Raw genomic sequence first — 25,355 nt, 5'->3', positions numbered from 1 at the left:
CTGTCCATCTTGATTACCCCTAAATTTGGGGGGGAAACCCCCAAGTTGGAATCACTCCCCGCCAGTCCTCCCGCAGAAACGTGTGAATTTCGCGGGAAACTGAACCGGCCAGGTTCGGGACAAAACGCACAGTGAAAAATGATTTTGAAAGGACTGAAATATTAATTGATGAAAATAATGTTTAATAAAAACCTGAGGAAAAATATACATAAATTAATTTGTTGTAGTGCGGCGGACGGATATGCCACACCCGGCCGGATCCTTCCGCCGACGTAGCATGAACTACACTTTGTTGCGCGCACGAGCGCGTTTGGTGCACACGTCGTTGCGAGACGTTGATGAGGCATAGCGGTCTATGCGACATAGAGGAACATTGGCGGTCGGCGTCAGTATATATATTTTTATCCGCGATTCAGCCAAATATAATTACTTTTCCTATAACAAATAATATAATATGCAAGAATATTCGCTTAGAATCCAAGCACACATTTTGTTAAGTAGTATGTGGATGAGAGAGATTTTTTAAATAAATTTTTCTCTTGTGTGTATTCGTGCATAAAACTGGAAAAAACTATGATGATGTTCTTTTTAATGAAAAGCTTGTTTTAAACATTTCTATCTAGCTATTTAAGTACATACTATTAATATTTTTTGTGTAAAATTTACCATTATCAATTTTAGAAATTAATTGAAATTTCTCATATTTTCGAGACTGTCACACTCCCTATGCTGCACTGGCTTACTCTAGATAGTGTTTCGCGTGGTGCACTTGATGCAAACACCTCATTGAGGCGTCGACGGTCTTATGATTAGAGGGAGTACCGGCGGTCGGCGTCACTGTTACTGTTACGATTTTGTCACACAACATGGCTGTCGCGTTAGCAAAGTCTAAGCGACATTAAATTTTCTGCATCTACAGGTTACATAGGTTAATGAGGTTGATGAAGTTAGCCGTCACAGGGCCTCTGTAGAAGGCCCGGGAAGTACCTGACAGACGTCGCGGTGCTGCTGTTATCCGTTTATGCGAGGTGGGGGGGCGCAATGTTAATGGGACACTAGGCCGTGGTGATGGGTCGTGGGTACCTACTCCGGCCCCGCATGCCCCACCAGGTACGCGGCTGGAAATGTACCCTGAAATTCCCTACTTGGCTGTCAAGCCGCTCGGCCGTGTGTGTAGGACGGAATGGTGCGGAATAATCGTAGACGACGCAGTTTATATTAAATTGGATTTTAATCCACGGACTTCTCCGGTGTTACGCATGGGTACGCTGTACTCCCTACACATACACTTCGCGGTGGCAAAACCACTACAAAAGCTAGGATAATGAGCTATGACTTGTTCTATATCCCGGAGTCCTTACCTCCATATGGGATCAAGAGAACAAAAATTGAATAAATAAATAAATAAATCTGAGCCGTTGTACTATAGCACTAACATAACACTGTGAATTTGCCGCGGCAGTATCGCGGGGACGTGATTACTAGTTCGCGGGAGACGGCCAGCGCCGAAAGTTAATCTGTCTTATTCCCGCTGTGCTAAGGGTGCGCTCCGAAAATGGGATCTGGTATTAGCGGTGCGGAGCACGGGCTTAGAGGCCATGGTCGGTACGACGTCAAGTTGCACGTCAACATATAATTTTTTTTGAACTAAATAATAATAATTATTATTGAAATTAAAATATTAGTTTACGAATTACTGCTCTATGGAAATTTCGTTTTCTGCACCTATTCTTCTCCGATTTGTCATTATCCATGGTATAATCAATAGTACAGTGGGTCGACATTTTGTGCGCTATGGAGGTATTAATTTTTTGTTTGTGGTGTAAATTTTGAGCATTAACAATTAATTTATTTAGTAAATTAATTTAAAATGACGTCCAATGGTGCAGGAGGGACAGTTTTATCTTCAGAGACCACAGTGAATTATGTTGCTTTGCTGAATGTTGATTATATTGAAACACCTAATGGCATTGAAGCAAGGCCTGTAAAACGCGAAAGAGATCGCGAAAAAGATCGCGAACGAAGTTCAGAAGGTAAATGCAAATATTTTTTGTATTTCGTATTAAGTTTTCCATTATTAGTGTACTTACAGATGTTTAAATGAATGATGGTGTGGTAATACTCGGTCAGAGCGGCTTTTTAGAACGGAAAGAAAAAAATATCTGAAAACAGGGTTTTCTCACACTACACACGTCCCTAAATGTACTCCGATGGGATGGTTTCGTAATTCCTAATATTTTGTATAAAAATTAAGTTGTTACATCTTACATTAAAATTCCTGTGCTTTTCCGTTACCGTTGCTATTTAATGTTTACCCGCGAAAAATAGGAATATATGTCTTCCATATACATATTTCAGACGTTCCTGAATTAATCCTGAAAGGAAGGTTTCGTAATTCGTACTGGTTTGTGAAAAAATAATTCTATAGCTTACATTACAATATGTATGTATTTACGCAATCGCCGACATTTTATTGTTTACCTGTCTGGGTTTTTGAAATTTTTTTTTTTAGAGAACTTTAGTCAATGTGTGTGTTGTAATAATGAAATTCGTTTAAATAACTATTTAAATAACGACTGAATTGCAATTGCAAGGAATTTTCAATGTTTATATTATTTCATATTAGTTATATTAGAATAAGTACCTAATTGTATTACAAAATGTTTGTTTTGTTACATTGTGTTTAAAGTACGTACTCTTTTGAGTCACGTAATGGACAAGTCTAATGGGAGACAAAAATTTAAATAGAATTATTAACGTTGTTCATTTGATTAGTTTAGAAATACGTGGTGTGTACTGAATTGGCTGACACACTGAATTTTATAGTTTTTCCAAAGGATTCTTTAATTACAGCCATAGTATATTTTGTGTTTTGATTTGGCTGGTGTTTCATGTAACCCAGTTTATCCCTGGATCCTGAAGCCTTGATCCTGTGGTACATGATGAGCTTGCTGTTTTAGTTCAGTATGTTGGAAGAATCTGCATATGAAAGAAATTGTGAAATAATTAAGAATTATGATTGTAGGTTGAAAAAATTCCTATTTATTCAACTTACAATCATAATTCTCTGTATGACAATTTTTTTTAGTATCAAAATCTTCCGACGTACTGAATTAAAACAGCAAGCATCTGGTACTTTGTACCCAATTGCAGCTAATTTAAATTATTAATTATTATTACTACAGGATCAAGCCTTCAGCATCCAGGGATAAACTTCAATATATGAAACTAAAGAATAAGTATTTTTTATTCTCCGTAGTTGGCTACAATTGTGCTAAACAAAGAGATACATGATACGGGTAAACAATGAATGTCGGTGGCAGATTGAAAGCACAGGTATTGTATTGATGCCATCTTGGTTTCAGTAGATTTTGTCAAGAGTTTTATTTGTTATCTGTTAATATTGAACTTTCATGCTCTGTTTGAGCATAGTTAATAGGTTTTGCACTAAATGCTATAAATAATTTCACCTGTGAAATAATAATTGGTGTTTAGCATTTGATTATGATTTTTTTTCTTTCAGAATGACCACTACTCTAATAGTGTCAATAGACAGTACTTATTTTATGATCTTAGAAAAAATCAGCAAATGAAAAAAATTTAAAAAATAATAAAACTTATATAATTAATGATATACAAAATAATATTTTTAATGTTAATAAGGAAAATAGCCTTAATGCAACAGTTTGCTGCAATCTAAACGTGAGATACTGTAGGAACCTGCAGAGTTCATGTTACTATGCATTTGTAGAGGTACTAGAATGCAGACAATATTTATTAATTTGAACTAATTTCTGGATGGACCCTGGGTGGTCCCGACACGCCGCAGGCAGTGCGGACAGAAGGCAGGGTGTGGCGAGAGACGCCAACTTACTTGTGTGCGAGCGCGTGCGGATTGCAACCGGGTGCCAGAAAATAACATGAATTATGTGGGTTTCTTCTAATTATTCGTGTTCATCTATTGTATTTAAGAAGTAACCCTGCACTAATGCACAGAGATCTGATAAAGCGAGACTATTGTACTAATTAAACAACCCTACTTCAACATATTTCTATGGTTTGAAAAGATGTGTTTCATTATTTTTACCTTGATAAAATTAAAATTGTCGCATTTATCGCTGTGGCTTGAGTAAGAATTTAAAGATATTTTATGCTTGGGTGCATTGAAAATATTTTTATATTTTCATCCCTCCGATATGCTCATGTAGGCCATGCCTATGTGAATTAGAATTTTTGTAAGGATTCCCGTAACTGAGCTTGATGTAAGCCCTGAAGCGCGGGCGTCACCGTGTGTGTGTGTGCGCGCAGAGAAGCAGCTGCGACGGCTGAAGAAGCGGCGGTCGCGCTGGGGTGGGGACGACAATGAGAAGACCTTCATCCCGGGCATGCCCACGGTGCTGCCCACCAACCTCAGCAAGGAGCAGGAGCAGGCGTACCTGGGTGAGTGCCGCGTCCCGAACCATTTCAGAGGGAAAATAGTTTTTTTTTAAATGTATTTTTCCCTAGAAGTTACTAGTTCACAAGTGTAGATGGCTAAGATTGTGTTTCAAAATTATGGACTTTTTGGTTTGTTTTAAATCTCTTTAGCAGCATTACTCAAGTACTTGATCCACCTTCTGGTTTGCAGCCACGCAAGGCCTCTGTGAGAAAGTGCGAACTTCCCAACTCCTAATAACCGTCTTCTTTTGGTGCGGGAATGTGTTACTTCTTGTCGATATGCTGGCGTGTGGTTACAATCATGGTTCGTTGATTCGTGGTTTCAGTTCCATTGTGGAGTGGTGTGTTGGGGCACAATTTGCACTGTGCTGGTCGTTGATAACATTATGTTTAACTCGTTTGTAGCCAGTGTTCTGGATCTCTAAGAAGCTGCCTGCCGAGTTATAAACCTTTCTTATCAGATTGTGGAATATTGTTCATCTGTGTAAAGCTTTGGAAACGGTGGTCCTATTTCATCTTAGGAGAATCGATACAGCTTTGCTATCCATGTTACGAAGGTAAGTATTGTAAATTTGTCTTCAGTTATGTGCCGTCACCCGCTCTCTCTAGTTCAGCGTCAGTTCATCTTGGTTGTCACCTCTTTGTTTATCGAGAATTCCTGGACATCAAGAATTCGGGTTTGAGGCCCATGACTAGCTTAAGAACCAGTGCACAAGTCACACCATCCATCATATACTCAGCCAAATTTGATAAACACGTTTATGAGTTACTGAGCATTTAATTTGATGTTCTTCATAATATCTGTACAGGTAATACAGCTGTAAGGAGGATTTTATCTGTAAATTCCTTGATGGAGATGTATTAAGGTGTTTATATTGTAACAGTATAAATACTGCACTTAATGTGTTGAAAATTTTTTAATTTTTTCATTACTTATTAACTGTAACCTTAATAGTACTTAGTTTCAACCTGAGATTTTTGCAACTAAGACTTAATTATGGTCTCATTGAAATTTTAATGTTACCAATTATTTCTAAAACTAATAACTTGAATGTAATAATTGAAATTTAAATCATTGATTATAATTATTAACATAATTTTAAGTTTCATTGATGGTACAATGACATTGTTTCAAAATATTTTCTAAAATTACCTTCAGTATGTTCAGTACTTTAATTTTTAGTTTCAAAAAATTTATTTAAAAGTGTGGTTTTTATAAAACATCAAAATGTTTTGTGGTTCTTCATATCTTTTACTTAAAATATAAAAGGTAGGCCTATTTATATATTTCTTTCTTTTGAGAATTAGTGAGGCCATTAACAGACTCTTAACCAGGCCCAGGATCATTTACAAACCAATTAAATGTTCAAATAACCTTATACAGCCCGCTGTGTTTTAATTGTGGAGATGGTTAAAGAATAGACATGTAACATTTTGCAAGTCGAGCTCATTTCATCACCAAACCATCAGTCCTTGCTGTTACAGTCGTATGGAACATCTATACTTTGTGGGTTTGGTATTTGGTGGCTAGACTGCTTGTGATAATTGACACGCTACTGAATTGGCTAGGCTTGTGGGTTGTAGCCCTGTAGAGGTTGAATTATTCTACTATGTATCGGTCAACATTGCAGTTCCATCGTCAAGGCATCGGTTCCTGCAGAAGGTTATTTGTGGAAGAGCAGTTACGTGTCCCTGACAAAGCTTCAAATGTTTTCCTGTGTATTTAGGTCACAGATTCTCTCTCTTTGCAAGTGAGAGTTGCCAAAACAGTGGCAGTTTGAAAATGAGCATCATTTCAAAACCAGATATGCCACACAAATTAACATTCACTTATACATCAGTGATGGTCATAAGTTTAACTAAACTAAAATAGTTATTTTAATGATCCAGTAATGTAGATATTGGGCAAGTATTACATCTTAAAAGGTTTTTTCACTTTCCTGAATAATTCGTTCTGTAAATGGGCATATCTGAATGTCAAAGTATGCCCTTCAAATGCACTTTATTTTACAGCCATACATTTTATCATTTGAGGTGTTATCTCTGTTAACAATTATTTTGTACATAATCAGCATTTTACAATTGTCAATTATGAACAATTCAAAATGTTATATGGAATCTGAAATATTAAAATAAAATCATGAAACTTCCATTTTAAGTTTTATTTATTTTTACCTGCACTCTTATTACGACACGTCATTTAAGGTTTTAACATTTTCATTACCCACAAATTTTTTCATGGTTATAATTACAGAAACTAGTGTTTGGCCTGAATTAAAAATCGTGGTACTTGATTAGTGCACGCTTTAGAATTTATTGTCAATGTTATTTTACTTAATTTTATAACTCACGTGGGAAATGGTATATGTACTATAATCCTGGTTGACATACTAAATTTGGAAAACTGCTGTTCCTACACAATAGTTTGCATAATGTTGCGATGATGTCTCACATTTTCATGTTCTATACATGTGGATGTTTCATTTTCCTCACAGATTTTCATCTCTTGTACTTTATACACATTTTTTGTTAGAATTTGTATCAGAACATATTAAATGTGCAGTGACTAATTAATTTTCCGCTTAGATGTTATGAGAGGATACGCGACCTTGAGTATTGCTTCTATCTTGGAAACATAACTTAAAGGGGTAGAGTTATAAATTTATTTTAGGAAGGGGATGGTTATCTAATATAGTGATATTTAAAAATTGTTGTATGCTTTTTATTATTTCCTTAATGTTGTAAATGAATCCACCTTATTTTTTCATAAATACTACTGAGAGCTCTTATGTTGGTAAGTTTATTGTTAGTATAGTCATAAATATTTCAGGGCATACTTGGTGGGGGGGAAGGGGTTCCCTGTGTTGCTACTTAGCTTGTAATGTACCAGGGTTCATCATTGTTAGGTTTCTGTATTACGTAGATCTTAAGTAAACTACATATTCATGTGATAATAGTGGTTGTGTGACGTGTGTAATCATTTGGGTCGTAGATATTTTGTGGTAAGGTAGTTACAAAGTTCAGAATGTGCTGATGTTTGTTACTGGTGTATTTTGATGCCTTGTACTACACAAACTCCACCAAAAGGTGGATAGTTTGAGCAGCTAGAATTATGATAAACGTGTTGCTGTCTGGAAGATGGCGAGGTAACGATAGTGGCCGTAGCAAAAGCATTAGTTCATAAACTTTCACGTGCCCTCACACAGTCGTTTTGAAGCCTACGTGATGTGTAGTTCTTGTATGGGTTTAGATCTACTGACTGTTTGCCAATCACTAGCTGAATATCTCCCAGCGACCATTCTGCCTCAGCACAGAAACAAACAGTCTTTGCTATTTGTAGTACAAATCAATTTAAAAATTGTACAAGTCACCATCTTACATTTTTAATTGCAGCCAACCATAGGCGTACCTATTTGTATATTATCCACTGACCTAAAAAGCACAAAAAAAAATAACACTTGTATATCCCACTGTCTGAAATTCTTTTTCTCAAATTCTTTGTCCCTACAAAAGAGAATGCAGACAACTTGTCTTCAGGCGGACTACCTATAAAATGGGTGAAACACCCTTGCAGTATATTCAAGGCTGAAAGGTATGCCAAGCAGAAGGCAATGGCACCTGGTGTGGCTTGTGTGTGCAATGGCATCGGGAGTGTTTGCTGTGTTCTAATTGTGGGTTGGGCTCTCTTGCCCCTCTCTAACCCATTTCTCTTACAGTTCAGCTGCAGATTGAAGAGATCTCTAGGAAGCTGCGTACGGGCGAGTTAGGGATATCACCTAACCCTGAGGAAAGGTGTGAAACAAGTTTCTTAACCTAACTCAACACATTTCAGGTCTGCCTTCTTTTTCATTGCATAAAAAAGCTATTTTACTTGCAGGAGCAAATGGCATCTTGGGGTAGGTTGAGTGAGTATTGCAGCGCCTACCCTTGCGCGGGTGTGAGACTGTTTGCGGGACTGTTGCGAGGGATGTGTTTGTTCCGCTGGCTGCACTTCACAAGAGGGATCACTGATAACATTTTACTAGCTATTTTATGCAGCAAGCAAAAAAAAAAAAATACTATCAACCCCCAAATTCGGCGGTGCACTACCTATTTGTAACTGAGCTCTTTAATTATGAGAGTTAATTTCTTAAATTGTCACATATTACAAGTTGCATCAAAAACGTGCATTACTAACTTCCAACAGTAATTGGTATTGTATCAGTTTGCAGCGTACAAAATGTTGTTAGCATAGTAAATGTTCCAACTAGGGTTTGGTGACTGAATACCTTCACATCAACTAGTGTTGTGTTGAGTGGTTCATGTTTAAAGTACCTATAGGGCCTGGTCTGTTCCTGGATTCAGAAGCAATGGTCTTACCTTCGGGGTGCCTCCTGGGTACGACCGCGGGAGACGGCAGTTTCCCCACAGCAGGTCACATAACTGGCAAGCATGAACACCATTCACCCTGCAATTGGTTTTGTAGAAGCACCGTCTGTATGACCTAAGTGCCTAGAGAATCAGTCAACAGGTTTAAAGATGGATCAGTAGGAGTATGCTATAGTTGACTGTGCTGAAAGTACATACATCAATATGATCTGCCTGAAGACTCACGTGCCAGTTACTTAACATCTCTGCCCGCACCTGATACGCGTGCGTGTACGTCAGCTTTCCGAGCATTGCGGAAGAGATGGTGGATGGATGGTAGATGTTTGGTTCACGTAAGAATTGGGAATGAAGATTAAATTAGAAAACTTATTAGTCACCACACAATGTTTGAGAAGGTGTTTGATCAAAGACTGCGAGCTAGCTTGGTTATTGTCGTTATACACAGAAACAACAACAGCAGTTGCATATAGTCGTCACTGCTGCTGCGTTAGTGAACAGCGAACTGTCGTGTGTGTGCAGCCAGATGGGAGGTGTTGGGACACACTTGCAAATCCCTCGCAGCTGTGGTTCAACTCTTGATGATTTGCTGCCAATAGCATTGCTGTAACCATAAGTAATTTCATCGTAGTTAGGACCCAGATCAGATTTTCTTTTGCAGCTGATTAACTAATACACTCTAACATTCTCATTTTGACTCTTATGTTCAGGTTGTAATATGTTTCCAGATACTAGTTATTATAATAATGAGCTGTAATTATGTAAGTGTAGAGATGTTTGTTAGGTGCCATCCTCAAACATTATTTTATTTCTTCATAGCTGTGAAACAATTCATGGATGTAAATGCATCTTGGGCAGTTTTTTATTTATGTGTTTTTATTTTACAATTAATACATGTTTTGATTTTATCTGTATTGAAACAGGCTTTCCAATTTATATAATTTTTTTTTTGTTACAGTCAGTAGTTGAGATGAAAATGACTAATATCCTGCTGTGTTCATAGCTCAAGAATATTACTTTGTATGTATGCTGAAGCGGATGAAAGTGCATTAACTGACCCTTGTGTGAATTCAGCAAATTAATAGCTCCTTTTTGTGCAGAAAGTCTGCTGGTAGATCCGTAGTTTCCGGCATGTGAGACGAGAGCAGCCTTTTCGATGGTGAAATTTGTGAAATAGATTTGTACCGTCGTTTAAGACGTGACACCATACTGTAGTAGCACAGCCTGCTAATCTTCATGTGATGTGTAAAATAAGACTTTTTGCTGTATCTCGGATGAGAATCTTGGGCCTCGGCAGTTGTGGTGTGTAAGGGAGGCAGTGGAGGGGGTGTGGCTCCAACCAGTAGGTTCGTGGACAGGAGATCAGTGCATGAATCCTGCAGCAGAGGAAAACATAAAGCGAAGCATGACGTGTGCAGAGCACCAACACACAAGGTTGTAGGTGTTGACACGGGTGAAAACACTGTTCTAGTGAGTCAGTTCATTACATGCAACAGCAGTACCATAAGTGCACACTATCCAAAAGCACCATCACATAAGCTTTATAGCTTTGAGCTTTTTTAGATTTTGCATAAAATTCTCGTCTTATACGCAGGAAAATACGGTAGTTGTTGTATGGTTAAAACTTGTGATTTAATACATGGGAATATTTTTCCTATCTTGTAACGTGTATTATTGTAAAATAATAATTTTTCTACTTCAAGAATTTAGTGCAAGTGCTGGTAAGCTGTCGACAGAACATTTGGTGCGTCGTGTATGTCATGAGCAGAGTAACAAATCAGCGGGATTTGCAGGTCCACGTTTTATGTGTCGGTGCCAAACATGTTGAGCTCACGGTTGCAAATTTGGCCATTTATTGAGTAATGTACCTCATCCATTCAGTCATAAGTCATAACTAGAGGTATTGGTTGTCTGGAAAAAAATATTTTCAAAAATTATTTTTGGTGAATTTACTGAAAAATTATATATTGTGCAAAGCAGAAAAGTTTTCCAACAAATTAGTAGCACATAAATATGTAAATAAATTTTTATCGAAGTTGAATACACAGAAAAAAATTCGGCCATATTTCACAAGCTAATTGCCTCTTTTTTGTATATATACGTATAATTTTTTTAAATTTTTTCCCTCACTTAACTCATAGGTATATCTACAGTTCTATAACTTAGAAATTTTTTTCATATTACTGAAATATAACTGTAACACTGCACAAAAAAAATTGTATTTCAAACAGTATCTATATTCAGAAAATAAAATATTGTGTAATAAGTGTCTGCCCAACCCAGAACAGATGGAATTTTTTGAACTCATCTCTGGATAAAAGCTGAGAAGATTCTTTGTTTATGAATCAAAGAAAGTAACCTTTTTTTGTTTTGTAAGTAGGTGCTGTATACATAACAATAATTTTGTGTGTAATTAAGGGGGGGGGGGGGGGGGAGAATGGGAAATAAAACCTTTATATTAATTTTTATGATTTTTGAAGGTAAAATAGATTTTTTTATCAGGAGGTTTACATCAGTAATATATTTTCATTAAATAAAAATGCTCGTGCTGTAGAAAAAGGTTTGTATTTCATTTTATTAGACATTAATGATTCACAATGTATGTAGGTTTCTTGTGCTTGCCCGAGTATGCACAAACTAATTTAAATCCAAGCTTCGCTCAGTCTCGTGTTGAACCCACGTTCTGAACACTGGTCTTATGACATGAAACTACATTTTTATCAAATTTTATTGAATTTGATATGTTTTGAAATGGATGAATTAGTATTAGCTGTATTACAATTCATATTAATTGCACTTAAGTTAGAAGGTAAAGTGAAAATTCCATTGAAAACATGAATGTGTTTTGTATGAAATTTGCAACTACACTGTAAAAATGTCAGAAGTGGATGACTATTAAATGTTTTAATTTTCACTTTTAGCTACATCAAGCTGAGGAAAACTTTTTTTTTAAATAAAGAACTGTACTGGTATAATTAATATTTTTTTTTTAACTTGTTTTGTATTACTGAGGGTGCATACACCTGAATTCTTGCATCTGGTTTCGAATCTATTTGCGATCAATCCACAATTTTTTTTATGAGCTCTATTTTGATTTTTAAAACTTGTGGCATATTAGATTTACGTTTGGTTTGATTGTATCTGTTATGGTCTTATGGATACTGTAGTATTTACTCTGGTTGTGTAATTCATTCAGATAATGCCTGTTTGTTTTAGTCACTGGGAAGATATACATTATTTATCTACTGAACCTCAAAAATGTTTTGATTTCAGCTAATATTTTTGAAGTGCTTGACTTTACTTTATATATTTGTTAGTGCATTTTTTTTTGAAAACTGGTGCCACACAGATATTTTATTATTTCCTAAACACAGGGACACAGGTTAAAAGTTTGGATAGCTTACAAACTATACAGAGTGAGGCGTGAACCTATAGCCCAGGCTTACAAGTCAAGCACTCCGAGCCCACCGAAGTTTCATTCATTTAGCCTGAAGAATATGTGATTTCAATTCCAGTTCTGTAAAATTTGTATTAAACTTTCCTTAAGGCTGCTAGTATTCTCAAGTCTTACTATGTATATATATTTTAGGACTGGAAATTTTAACTAAATGGAAGTTACAAGTGATCCTGTTCAGACTGGAATTAGGTATTTGCACTCCTCAGTTACTAATCTCAGCAGGGAAATGGTAATATTTTTGTTGGCTGCTGTGAACAACTTTCTTGTACATTATTACTACAGTATTTATTGTTTTATTGTACTTGTTTTATGATATAAAATTATTGCCATCACAATGCTTGCTTTACAAATAGACTTGCCATGTTTATAGTCACTGGCAAATTATATATTTCTATGGCTCAGTATTAAACTTTATTCTTATTCAAAATAAACATGAACCTATTTTCACCATAGTACTTTCAACCTTCTCATCCTTATAATGCAAAATTCAGTGTTTTGAAATTTTAAGAAAATAGTTTTATTTACTTCGGTACCTGGAAAATTTTTTTCAACAATATTGTTTTGGCAATATTTTTTACTGGCCAAACTTAATGAAATCTTTTGTAACTCCTAACTGTTTGCTCAAATCAATTACTCATTTCAGCCGTGTGTGGAAGAGCACACATGTATGGTGCATAGTTTGTTTTTGTGTCAATTTATTTTAATTGTTTTACGTAGGGAAGTTTTAAAGTTTGAATATTCTGTGATGTCTAGTTTGATTTAGGAATATTTTTTTAATTCATTGATTTTGTTGTTTTCCCAGTATTCATTATTTTGATTGCAGGAAGAGGAAACAATTGTAATTTTATTTGAATGATAATTTTATGCAACTTAAAAACTTAAATTAATAACCAGAATACACCTTTGAAAATGTAAAAAACAAAAAAAGTCTAATTTGATATGTGGATTGTTGACTGTATTTTTTGTAGCTAAAATTATTAGGTTGGTGCTTCAAACTGTTTTTCGTAGCTTTGTGTAGTAGTCCATTATGTATGCTTCTGTTTTTATACTCTCATCTGCTTCTGCTTACAATTTTCTGATTGTCTTTAAACTGAATATCACCTTAAGACTTGGTCAACAGGTAGTATTGGAACGTTAATAGAAAGTCCTTGCAAGAATGTTGGAATAAAGTTATTCAAAAGCAGTGGTTTCCAAACCCAGTTAGATTATATTATTTTTTAGTTTTACATGTAGTTGACGAGGTCGTAACGCACAGATGAATGCTTCCACGAGTGCTCGCGTGGAGTGAGCTCGGGAAACTGCCAACCGGAACACGGGACGGGACCGGCATTCGATCCCGTACTCCCGGGTACTCCTCGGGGTTCCCGCAGACGTGGGGAATCTGGGAAACTGACACAATGTGAATTACCAAACTGGATTAGTAACTTTTTAATATTAGTATTTTCCTTTCATGCCTTAAAACCAGTCTGTGTTTTAATCACAAATTCATGTGTAGTTGAAAATCGTTTTGTTAACATCAGTTATATTAAAGAACCACCACGATTGATTCAACTGTGTGTTGATCAAGTGATTTGAAGCACGATCAAATATCGGAAGTTGTTGACCTGGTCACGGCCAGTAACGCAGTTTTGCAAGGTTTGAATAAACATAGTTGTTTCTATTGCAGACTGGCTGTGTTGGTTGCATGGCATTGTTGGGAATAACGCTGCAAGCTGTGGGGGGAGAAATGTGTGTCCATTTGTCGGGTTACTTCTGGTCGAAACGTGTTTGAATGAGTATTTTTGGTGCAATATATTTGTTATCTTGCTGAGTTGATTGAGACAGGAAACACAGGGAAACTCAGGGAAGAGAGGGAGAGCAGGTTGTTCGCCTGGCCCGTGGCCCAGGAAGAGACGGACAGGGTTCAGCAGTTTCTTGGTAGACAGGAATTTAACATTTGGGTTATGAACCATGAGGGGTCACTTTGGGTCACAGAGACAGTGAAAAATTTTGTATTTATATTTTTTTCAAAAAAAAATGTTGGTAACCACTCTATTAACTTCTGTAGGTGTGCATTTCCCAGGACTTGAAGTAAGTAGTGAGGAAGTGGCATTGGGGGAAAGTTCGGCGAGTGTTAGTTAAATCTTACTTTTTCCCCCATTTGAGATAAAATCATTACTTCTTTTCTCATGAATGTGTAATTTATTTTGCTATATTGGGGGGAAAAAACTGTCTTAATTATAAAACATGAGTCAAAACAACTGTGTGGTTTCGGAATTCAAATTTGTTGGAACACTGGTATAATTTATTTTTTCAGAGTTGCTAGGTTCCATCTTAATAAAGGCAAGCCTTACAGGTAGGTGACCGTACGTAGTGCCGTTTGCTAGGGTGAAGTGTCTTTGGTGTTGTGTGGCGAATTGAATGTATGTATGTATGTCTGGGATGAGCGGAATGCATGTAGTTAATTCCCACATTTGTCATTCATTATGCAATGCAATTTATTTATTTTATGATTTTAATGGTTACACCTCAGTTTAAATAATAAATTTCTAATACCATTAGCTGTTGTATTTATGTGCATGATAAATGTTTTTACAAGCTGCAAACTTTAATGAAACATTATCAATTTTATTTATTAATTTCTATCTACAGTTGGCAGAATAACAAATGATGAATAATATCTTGTACTATGTAAATGTTTATTTACCATGTGTAGCTTTGCTCGTTCTGGATGCTCCAGAGCACAGTTCTAGAAATTGGAATTTGTCTTCACCTAAAATTAATATTATTGTGTTTGTTCCTAATTTTCAAACTGCTTTCATGTATACAATAAAAACCTTAACTGCGCTACTTTATAATACTTTTATCAGTTTAGAAGTTTTTGTGGTTATTAGCAAGTATTGTAACATGTACTAATTTGAAGCAAAGCAAATTTCCATTTATCTTGACTAATTATGGCCATCAGCAAATCTGAGTATGCATATCACTTTGTAATTTTTACGCATTTCATTAAACCAGTTTAAAAAAATTTAATCGTGTTGTAGGTTTCACAGTGTAAGAATACAAAAATTGGTTTAAAAAGTTGGAAGAATGTTCTTACAGAAAAGTAATATTTTTTAATGTATTGGTTGACTTCTATTTAATTATTCAGATGATGTTAATTTTGCTGTCCAAGTGTTATTGTTTTTTAAGTGTAACATGATAAAAATGAAAAACATTAGCAGACAAGTGTCCAATATGTGAACAGAAAGAACTAAGATTAAACAGTGCAGCATGCATTGATTTGGATTAATGATTTTGGTTTACTAATATTTTTGTTCTCACATTTCTTGTAATGAATTGAGATGTGTGTAGAAATATTCAGATTTTTTTTTCCCAATGAAGAGTAAATTTATGTTATTCGTCCCATGCTGGTGTGAGCTGGAAGATTATTGGAGGTTGGCTTCCGGTGGCACCAGCCAAGAAGGATCCATGACAGCAATTCCTTCACAATTGGCCTGTATGTAGGGGTTTCTTTATAGCGAGCACATTGGTAGGATATCAATCAGGTTGGACCATTAAAGAATTGATCTCTTCCACACTGCCACTTTGTTGGGATGTTTCTGGGAGAAATGAATGTACATTGCAGCTTTTTGTTCATCATTTATTTATTTTTATTTATTTAAATTTTGTTGCATGCCCCCCAACAGTCCAGGGACTTTAGCAGTGGGCACGACAGATAAAAAAATACATTAAATGACAAGCAACAAAGGACAAAACAAACAGACAGCAAGACACATAATACGTAGTATAATGAATACTGTAAAGTAGTAATGTAGCTTCAACAATACATAAATATAATAGAGTACAATAATGGTAACTTCAAGTTAAAAAACACTAAATATGAATAAGTATTTTTACTATCAAAATTGATATTGAATTGTTTAGAATGTGAAATTAATCTATAAGTAATATCGTTATATTTATATGTACACAAGGCTGATAAATTGAGGGGGTCTAAGACCAATATTATCTAATACATCAAAATCAATGTATGTTTGTTTGTTAGTATTCTATGTGCTGCCCTTACCGTTTATACGATCTCGATGAAATTTTGTACACTTGACCTTTGATACATGAGGAAGTTCACTGTCTAAGTGAGATTTTTATAATTATCAGCAAGTATTTTATGACATTTCCTCTTTTCTAAAGTTAGATAAATAATGGTGGTGCGTGAGTCGAGAGAGAGAGAAATCATACACAGAGATGTATTGATATTTAGATGTATACAGAGATAGAAAGATATATTGAAGTAAAGAGAGACAGAGCAAGATAAAGATGTAGAGTAATAGAGAGATATGGACAGATATAGAGAAAGATATGTATAGAGTGACAGGTAAGTATGAAGATATATGGGAAGATAAAGTGATAGAGAAATATATGATAGTTATAGAAAGATTGAGATGGAGAGATACATAGAGGGATAGAGCTGTATGGAGAGGTAGAGAAATATAGAGCTATAGGGATAAAGTAATAGATATAAATAGTTAAAGATATATATATATATATATATATATATATATATATATATATATATTTACAGAGATATGTATACATATAACGAGAGTTATAGAAATATATGGAGAGAGATGGAATATAGAGATGCTTTTGTATATGTATACCTACTTAAACAAATTACAAAAAAAAGATTGAAAGAGACATTGCAATGCATGCCGGGCTTTAGCTAGCAAAAAAATATTTTTGCAATTATTTTTTGATTATAACAAATACATACATAAAGTAAATATAATAAATAAGCTCTATGATCTTAAAGGTGGGTTGGGGGAAAATTATTTAGATTGATTAAATTTATAATTTTGTTTATTATGTCTTCTATTTTATCACTGTTGTATGTGTTAATGCTATTCCATATCAATGAACATTTTGGATCTGATTTAAGGTCAAATAAAGTGAGATAATTTAGTCAGAAATAGTAGCAAGAAAAGTAATGTACTTAATTAGGGCTAATTTTCTTCGAGAACTATAAACATTCCACATGCTGATGAAAGTATAATTTAAAGTCCAAGTGATACCAAGATCTTTTTACAAATAATACTAAAGAAATTGAGGTGTTTTACATTTTTGGAGAACTATCAGACCATTGGATATCTGTAAGGTGCCTTGAATGTATTTCCTACTGAACTCGGACAGACTTCCGTATGTATTTTAAGATTGTGTTATCGTCGACGTGAATCGTGTCCCGATACGTCCGGAAACTAGTCGCTTGCGTACCTTTGTCTTCGTTTGCCAGGTTAGAACGGTCAATTCATCGCTCTTTCTTTCATCGCCATCGTACCGGGACAACCTCCTCGGTACCTCTCTGTCACTCTTCTGTTGTCTGCTAGCTTCCGTGTCTTCTTCCTGGGGTTCTTGCCTGCGAGTGATCTGAGCGAGCGAAACGAGCCAGACGTGGTGGTTGCATCTCAACCTCCGGCACGAGGGCGCAGTGTGTCGAGGCAGCTTGTTTGACCGGGTTGGGGGTAGGGGAGAGGGGACTGGCACGCGGTGATGTCGGCAGGTCGCCGTCCCCGGAGCCCATCTACAGCAGCGACGGCAAGCGGCTGAACACGCGCGAGTACCGCACGCGCAGGAAGCTGGAGGAGGAGCGACACCACCTCATCCAGGAGATGACGCAGCTCAACCCCGAGTTCAAGCCGCCCGCCGACTACAAGTGAGTGCCGGTCCCTGCGGTCAGGTGCAGACACACAGAAGAGTGTTCTAACTACCAACAGAATTACATGTTCACTAATTCTAGTGCAATTACAGTAATTGCTACTTACTTTAACTAATATAACTTTTACGGTTATATTAAATTTTAATTTACTTTTTAGAATTTTTGTGTAATTGAGGTGCTCTTGTACTGGGCTCCAGGCAGGCTCCCTCTCGGTATACACTGTAAATATGCTGGTGATCTCTTCAGAATAAACATAAGAGTGGTTTTGTGTGGATAACTGAAGAAACTGTCTGTTGCCAGGCCGCCGATAGTGCGTGTGAGCGACAAGGTGATGATCCCCCAGGATGACCACCCCGACATCAACTTTGTCGGCCTGCTGATCGGGCCGAGAGGAAACACGCTCAAGTGTGAGTACGGTTACCGGGGACTCGTGCACTGTGCTGTGACGTGTTTGTCTCCTCGTCTTCGTGCCGTTCACCCCGCGGAGTATGGAGCGAGGGGCAGTGGCCAGGAACCAGACGAGCAATGCACCCGGCCCAGTTCCCAGTTTTCTTTAAACCTACGTAATGCAGTGCGTTGTACCTTAAGACGATTCGTCACTGCTGTTGAATGTTGCTCAATCATGGGCATCATTTTCATGTTAAAAAAATTTCAAAAAATCATTTAACAGAAAACTATAATAACTTAATAATCTTGTGGACAAAATAATAAAAAAATAGCAGAATAATTTCATTGCTTGCGATATAAATTTCCATTAATAATTGTTGTTGTGGTGAGGAAATCAAGACTGAAGTGTTTTCAACGAGAATGTATTTGTGATTTCGCCAATGTCCAGGTGGACTGGATGCATCGGTAGTGCTTATGTGTTAATATTAAACAAAATGTTTAAAACTAAAATCCAGGCCACACATGTTTTGATACTGGTGGAGAAAAAAATGGCATTGGAATCATTTAGAAATTCAAAACTAAAAAAATTAAAAATAACATGTGTTATGAAGTGTATAATCAGAAAATCTGCAAGGGTGTCGCTGTGAAGTGAGTGAATCGTGAAATTTGCTTTCAAAATCAGGTAACCTCAACTGGTGAAACTGGCAATCTCAGCTAAACACTAAATAAATATAGTTTCTATTGTTTTCAGTTTAAATTACCTACTTTACTAATTTGGTTATACTTGTTATTCTATTACTAAGTTGGTCCTACTTCAGTACTGCTGATTTTTCATTTTGACATCAAATTTTGCAATTGGTTTGGTTAGGTTAGGCTTTAATCGTGTAGTTATAAGTTTGTTTTGCTATGAATATAATTTAAGATGAAAATGAGACATTTGAACGGTTCATGCAACCATATTTTTCTGCAGGAAAATCGTTTGCAGGATTGTCTGTGTGTGATAGGTCAGTGAAATTTGTTGACTGAGGTGTGGGAAAGCGGGAAAAGTCAGGGAGTTTTGCAGTTGGCGCGATTGTGGTGAGAGAGTGAGGGTGTGTGGTGTGCAGCCATGGAGCGGGAGACGGGGGCCAAGATCATCATCCGGGGCAAGGGCTCCGTGAAGGAGGGCAAGGTGGGGCGCAAGGACGGACAGCTGGCGCGATTGTGGTGAGAGAGTGAGGGTGTGTGGTGTGCAGCCATGGAGCGGGAGACGGGGGCCAAGATCATCATCCGGGGCAAGGGCTCCGTGAAGGAGGGCAAGGTGGGGCGCAAGGACGGACAGCTGGCGCGATTGTGGTGAGAGAGTGAGGGTGTGTGGTGTGCAGCCATGGAGCGGGAGACGGGGGCCAAGATCATCATCCGGGGCAAGGGCTCCGTGAAGGAGGGCAAGGTGGGGCGCAAGGACGGACAGCTGGCGCGAGGGTGGTGAGAGAGTGAGGGTGTGTGGTGTGCAGCCATGGAGCGGGAGACGGGGGCCAAGATCATCATCCGGGGCAAGGGCTCCGTGAAGGAGGGCAAGGTGGGGCGCAAGGACGGACAGCTGGCGCGATTGTGGTGAGAGAGTGAGGGGGTGTGGTGTGCAGCCATGGAGCGGGAGACGGGGGCCAAGATCATCATCCGGGGCAAGGGCTCCGTGAAGGAGGGCAAGGTGGGGCGCAAGGACGGACAGCTGGCGCGAGGGTGGTGAGAGAGTGAGGGTGTGTGGTGTGCAGCCATGGAGCGGGAGACGGGGGCCAAGATCATCATCCGGGGCAAGGGCTCCGTGAAGGAGGGCAAGGTGGGGCGCAAGGACGGACAGCTGGCGCGATTGTGGTGAGAGAGTGAGGGTGTGTGGTGTGCAGCCATGGAGCGGGAGACGGGGGCCAAGATCATCATCCGGGGCAAGGGCTCCGTGAAGGAGGGCAAGGTGGGGCGCAAGGACGGACAGCTGGCGCGATTGTGGTGAGAGAGTGAGGGTGTGTGGTGTGCAGCCATGGAGCGGGAGACGGGGGCCAAGATCATCATCCGGGGCAAGGGCTCCGTGAAGGAGGGCAAGGTGGGGCGCAAGGACGGACAGCTGGCGCGATTGTGGTGAGAGAGTGAGGGGGTGTGGTGTGCAGCCATGGAGCGGGAGACGGGGGCCAAGATCATCATCCGGGGCAAGGGCTCCGTGAAGGAGGGCAAGGTGGGGCGCAAGGACGGACAGCCGCTGCCCGGCGAGGATGAGCCCTTGCACGCCTACGTCACCGCCAACAACCCGGAGGCCGTGAAGAAGGCCGTGGACAGAGTGAGTGCTTCCTTGTTGTGAACTTGCATTTTCCCAGATTCAAATCGGGAAGTTTGGAATTATATTAAAGAACAGTCAAGAAATTTACTTCAAATCCTGGAGCAGTCATGGGAATTCTCCGTTGATGGTAATTTGCTGGGGTAATGTCTGCCATCGCCCAGACTGTGAAGGGATATATTTTTTCTAGATGGTGTTTCAGCGCATGTGCATGCTGTGGGATGGTGTATGCAAGATTATGTTTGAATAATGTAATTGGAGGGGGGGGGGGGGATCTAGGCCAGCTACCGGGATGGTAGAGGCTGGTAGATTTTTTTTTTTTAAATAACTCCTATAAGGGTAAATTATTCTTTAAAAAAATCTGAGAGGTTTGAAATTTTGGTCAGAGAAAAGTAAAAAAAAGATAAATTATAAGATATTTCTGTCGACGTCTTAAATGTGTTCAATTTGGTTGACTTGTGAATATTATTCAATTATTTTACTCTTTAGGTGATGATTTTTAAAAATCGTTTTAATTCCTTGCGTGATAAGATGCGAAACTTTTAAGACAAGCAGTGAGCACCTCTTGCCTTCGTAGGACTGCCCGGGTTGTGACTGGGAATGGTTGTTCGGCAGATCAAGGAGATCATCCGCCAGGGCGTGGAGGTGCCGGAAGGGCAGAACGACCTGAGACGCATGCAGCTGCGGGAGTTGGCGCTCCTGAACGGGACGCTGCGCGAGAACGAGGGTCCTCGCTGCACCAACTGCGGTGCCTCTGATCACAAGTCCTGGATGGTGAGTCTCCCGCGTCTGGCACGGGACATGAGTTAGGTCATTCGTATGCCTCTGTAATATCCTTAAAAATCCTTAATTTTTTAATTGCATGAGAGGATGAACCATGATACAGATTTTTAAAATCATTTCATCAATATTTCAGTAATTAACCAATCATTAATAAATTATTTCATATATATGTGTAAATATTAGATCATTTTAATGATGCATACTTGCTGCAAAAAAAAATAAAACCTATTTTATTACATAAATGGAAATATATTTATGACTCCTATGATTTCAGTGCTATTTTAAAGTATTTGAAATTGTGTAAACTTTGTGTAGCTTGAATGCAGTTGTAAAGTTTAAGTACAGTGTAAGATATTTAATTTTTTTATTGTAGAACTTGGAAGACAAGGTTAACATTGTAAATTTTGGGCCATCTTATATTCTGTGCTGGATGTTTATAATTTTGTTAAATTTAAAATTTGTAATACTAAAGCTGTAGTGTAAGCATTAAAACTTCAAAATTTGTCATATTTTGCGCCAAACTTTGTGTTTCAACAAAAATGTTAAAAACCATTAATAAGAACTTCATAAACCAGTCACTTTAATTTTTTATCCTTATTTCATGCTTCACCATTTTTTTGGGATCCCTGCCTCTAGGTCATCTCTTATCAGGCAGAGTGGTGTTGATGCATTGTTAAAATGATGGACACGAGTGTGGAGTGGAGTGGACTGGTGGTGTCGCAGTGCCCGGACAAGCCGAACGTGACCAACAACATCATCTGCGCGAGCTGCGGCGGTGTGGGGCACATCGCCCGGGACTGCCGGCAGAAGAAGCTCGGGGCCTCGCTGGGCGGGGCCGGCGCCGGGGAGAAGACCAAGATAGACGAGGAGGTGAGCACACTGCCCCTCTGCCCTCCCCTGTTGTAGCGTGTCGGTCGTGGTTCAAGCACCGAGCCGATACATCTGGTCATCCACTGTGTGCTTTTCGTGGTACATAATAACTTAGTCCATGACAAACATGTAAAAGTTTTATGCTAGTCTTATTCGAAACAACAAATATTTTTGGTACTGGAATCCCCACAAAGGGTCCCAATTGTAAAAGAGAAGCTTAGCAAAAAAAGTGCATAACCTATGTAGGTATGTCATTGGAGGGATTTTCTAATGTAGCAACTGATGTGTATTATTTCCCTTTCAAGAAGTTTTCCTTGTTGGTGAGTTTTTTTTTTTTTATCCAGTCCCTTGAAAAATGTCTTAACATGGTTTAACTGTATGTGTACTCTTTGAAACAAAAATTATACAGTAGAATCTCGTTATAGCGAGCACGGTAATAGCGAGAACACGGCTATAACGAGGTATTTTTGAGGAATTTACGGCGTGATCACTTAAAGCCCGCTTATGTTATTTGTCTGCTTTATCTCCACCCCTTTCGCTCGCCACTAGACATCTTGCCGTTGACGCCTGTCACATTCTTCAGCCGTGCAGTCGCCACCTAAGTGCGTGGCTTTAAAAATAGAATCCCATCCTTTCTTTCTTTTATCAAACTTTCATTAGTTATCTGTTCCGTGTGTAGACAAAGTTTGAGATTGGAACAGAAACAACGTAAGAAAGTATTTTTTACAAATTATAAATATGTACGTTTTTGTTTTTATAATCGCGTATTTTCACGTTTTTTGGTTGTTATCTTAAAAGAGATAATATTAAAAAGCCGCTCTTATGAGATTTGTTTCTTGGTTAACAAACTATTAATCATCAAATATTGTTAATTGTTTATACAGTAGAACCTCGATACGTTCCCGTTTCATACATTTTCCCGTGTCATACGCCGATTAATTTTGGTCCCGCCGAAAGTACTATATTTACAATGGTTTACTTTCCCGGAACATACACTTATAAAATCACGAATTTCCCGTTTCATACGTTTTTACAAAGCGGAAAAGTCTTAAAATTCACAAATTTTTTTGTTATATTCCTCCTGAAAAAATACGTTTTAATGATTTTATTTTGAAAAACGTTCATTGTTTACCTTTGCAAACGTAAGAAAATAACTTTATCGCACCATAGAAATGGATGGCATCAGGAAGACTGTGCACCTCGCTACTAGCATCTATGGCCAGCACCAAGCGAGACTAGTGGCGCAAATTAGCAATGATTATGAAAATGGTCAACGCGCTTTACCAAGGCACGGATCTCATATTTTGTGCATTCATTAATCTTTGAACTGAATATAGCCGTTTGTTATTGTTTTCATATGATCGGATTTTTTTGTATTGTACGTTTCTCAAGTTAACATTTTATTGAAAATTGTTCTGTTGCATAAAGTTGTTTGTAAAATGAAACAAACAAGCAAAAATTTCTGATTTTCTTTTTACAATAGCCTAATTTTTTTAATTTCTATTTTAGGCTTGGTGACCTTTCCCCCCTCCAAGAAAGGACTGCTTTACTTGGTTATGGACTGTATTTTACATTTCTGGTGGTTTTATTATATGTATATATAATTATGAATTCATATCTTTCATTAATATAATGCAATTATTTACACATTATGTATTTAAGTTTAATCAATTATTGTGCTGGTATGCTAGATTGAAAAAAAATCTTATTATTGCCATTCCCTTTTCATACACTTTCCCATACCTGCCAACCCTCCCGCTTTAGGCGGGAGACTCCCGATTTTATACTCTTTCTCCCGCCCTCCCGATTTGTCATTAAAATCTCCCGTTTTTTGGTTCTGTTTCTCTTGAAGTTTTTAATGCAATAAATTTATAGATTTAATATGTTTGTACCATTATTCCGTACAATTGTATAGTAACTACGGTTCGTACCATAACGTGTAGTTATTTTAATAGCTTAAATGCCCACAATTGTCTGCTAAAACTCTTGGTTAAGCGTACATCTAAGAAAGAAACGTAGTTATTGACGATAATTATGGGAGCTGTTTTGGTACACGTTCGTCATTGGTGTTTGTTAGCCAACCAGAAAAAGGTTTGTTTTCCAAAATGGCGTGTTTTGTCAACATTGTAAATTGTGTTTTCGGTGGTGTTTTGAAATAAAGACGGACTGGATTAATAATGAGTTTTTGATACCACTGTTTACATTCGTGCCTAAATTCGCTTCGGTTTGTTGGTAGGCTATGTGTGAATTGTTTTTTCGTCCCCGAACAAATTCGCCTTTGTTCGCGTCTGTGCTCACAGAATAAGTGTAGAGGTAGCATTATAGTAGTCTTCGAATTTATTCAACGGTGTATTCATAAAAATATTATTTTGTGGAAGCAGTTGCGTGGTGAGTATTTTGTACGCGTTTTGTTGTAGGCCTACTCCGCAATAGGGGTTTAATAGAAATGGCCTACAGTGAAGTATCTTGCTGTGTACAAAAAGACATTTAGTGACGAATTTACGTGCATTTTGCAATCGAGGAAAGGTGAACATGCTGCATTTTGTTCTTTGTGTAGTGATTTTTCCGTCAAAATAAACAAAATTTCACCACTACACACTTCCCCCCCCCCCCCCCCCCCCCCCCCCCCCCCCCTTATTAGTGGCAACAAGCATTGTTTACACTCCACTAAAAAACCTCCCGCTTTTTGACTGGCCAAAGTTGGCAGGTATGCTTTCCCGCATCATACACCATTTTTGTGCCCTCCGTTGAAAAGTGTATGATAGGGGTTCTACTGTATTCTATTTATTATTATTTACGCGACGTCATACTGTACGCATACGCACGACTGGATTCGTTGCTGCAACATAACATAGCATGTTATGCTGTATCAGAAGTAACGAGTAACGTAACGATAGTAACGAGTACTAATTGTTATAGTAATGAATACATACGGGTACACATTTTTTCGTTACTTTTACACCTCTAGTAGGCACTACCGTATTTATTTCCGAATCGCTAGGGCAGTTTTCTTGTAACTTTTGTTTCGGTCAGTTGTTGTGGTATCTGTCCGGGAAAGAGGT

At 37.9% G+C, this 25,355-nt stretch overlaps 1 protein-coding gene across 1 annotated transcript in view; it reads left to right on the top strand.

Moving 5' to 3' along the window:
* The first annotated feature begins 1,752 nt into the window (after positions 1-1,752).
* LOC134542762 (splicing factor 1-like) overlaps positions 1,753-25,355 on the top strand; it is a 29,722-nt gene continuing 6,119 nt past the window's right edge. The window contains exons 1-8 of the mRNA XM_063387265.1: positions 1,753-2,033; positions 4,309-4,440; positions 8,154-8,229; positions 17,796-17,948; positions 18,252-18,358; positions 20,477-20,643; positions 21,256-21,414; positions 22,147-22,293. Coding sequence (XP_063243335.1) covers positions 1,871-2,033; positions 4,309-4,440; positions 8,154-8,229; positions 17,796-17,948; positions 18,252-18,358; positions 20,477-20,643; positions 21,256-21,414; positions 22,147-22,293 — 1,104 coding nt within the window. The 5' untranslated portion in view covers positions 1,753-1,870. The remainder of the gene's footprint in view (positions 2,034-4,308; positions 4,441-8,153; positions 8,230-17,795; positions 17,949-18,251; positions 18,359-20,476; positions 20,644-21,255; positions 21,415-22,146; positions 22,294-25,355) is intronic.

The sequence above is a fragment of the Bacillus rossius genome (assembly GCF_032445375.1).
Source record: "Bacillus rossius redtenbacheri isolate Brsri chromosome 9 unlocalized genomic scaffold, Brsri_v3 Brsri_v3_scf9_2, whole genome shotgun sequence".
In the NCBI taxonomy this organism is placed as follows: domain Eukaryota; kingdom Metazoa; phylum Arthropoda; class Insecta; order Phasmatodea; family Bacillidae; genus Bacillus; species Bacillus rossius.
Note: the sequence above shows the minus strand (reverse complement) of the source record. Positions and strands in the feature narration are given on the sequence as shown.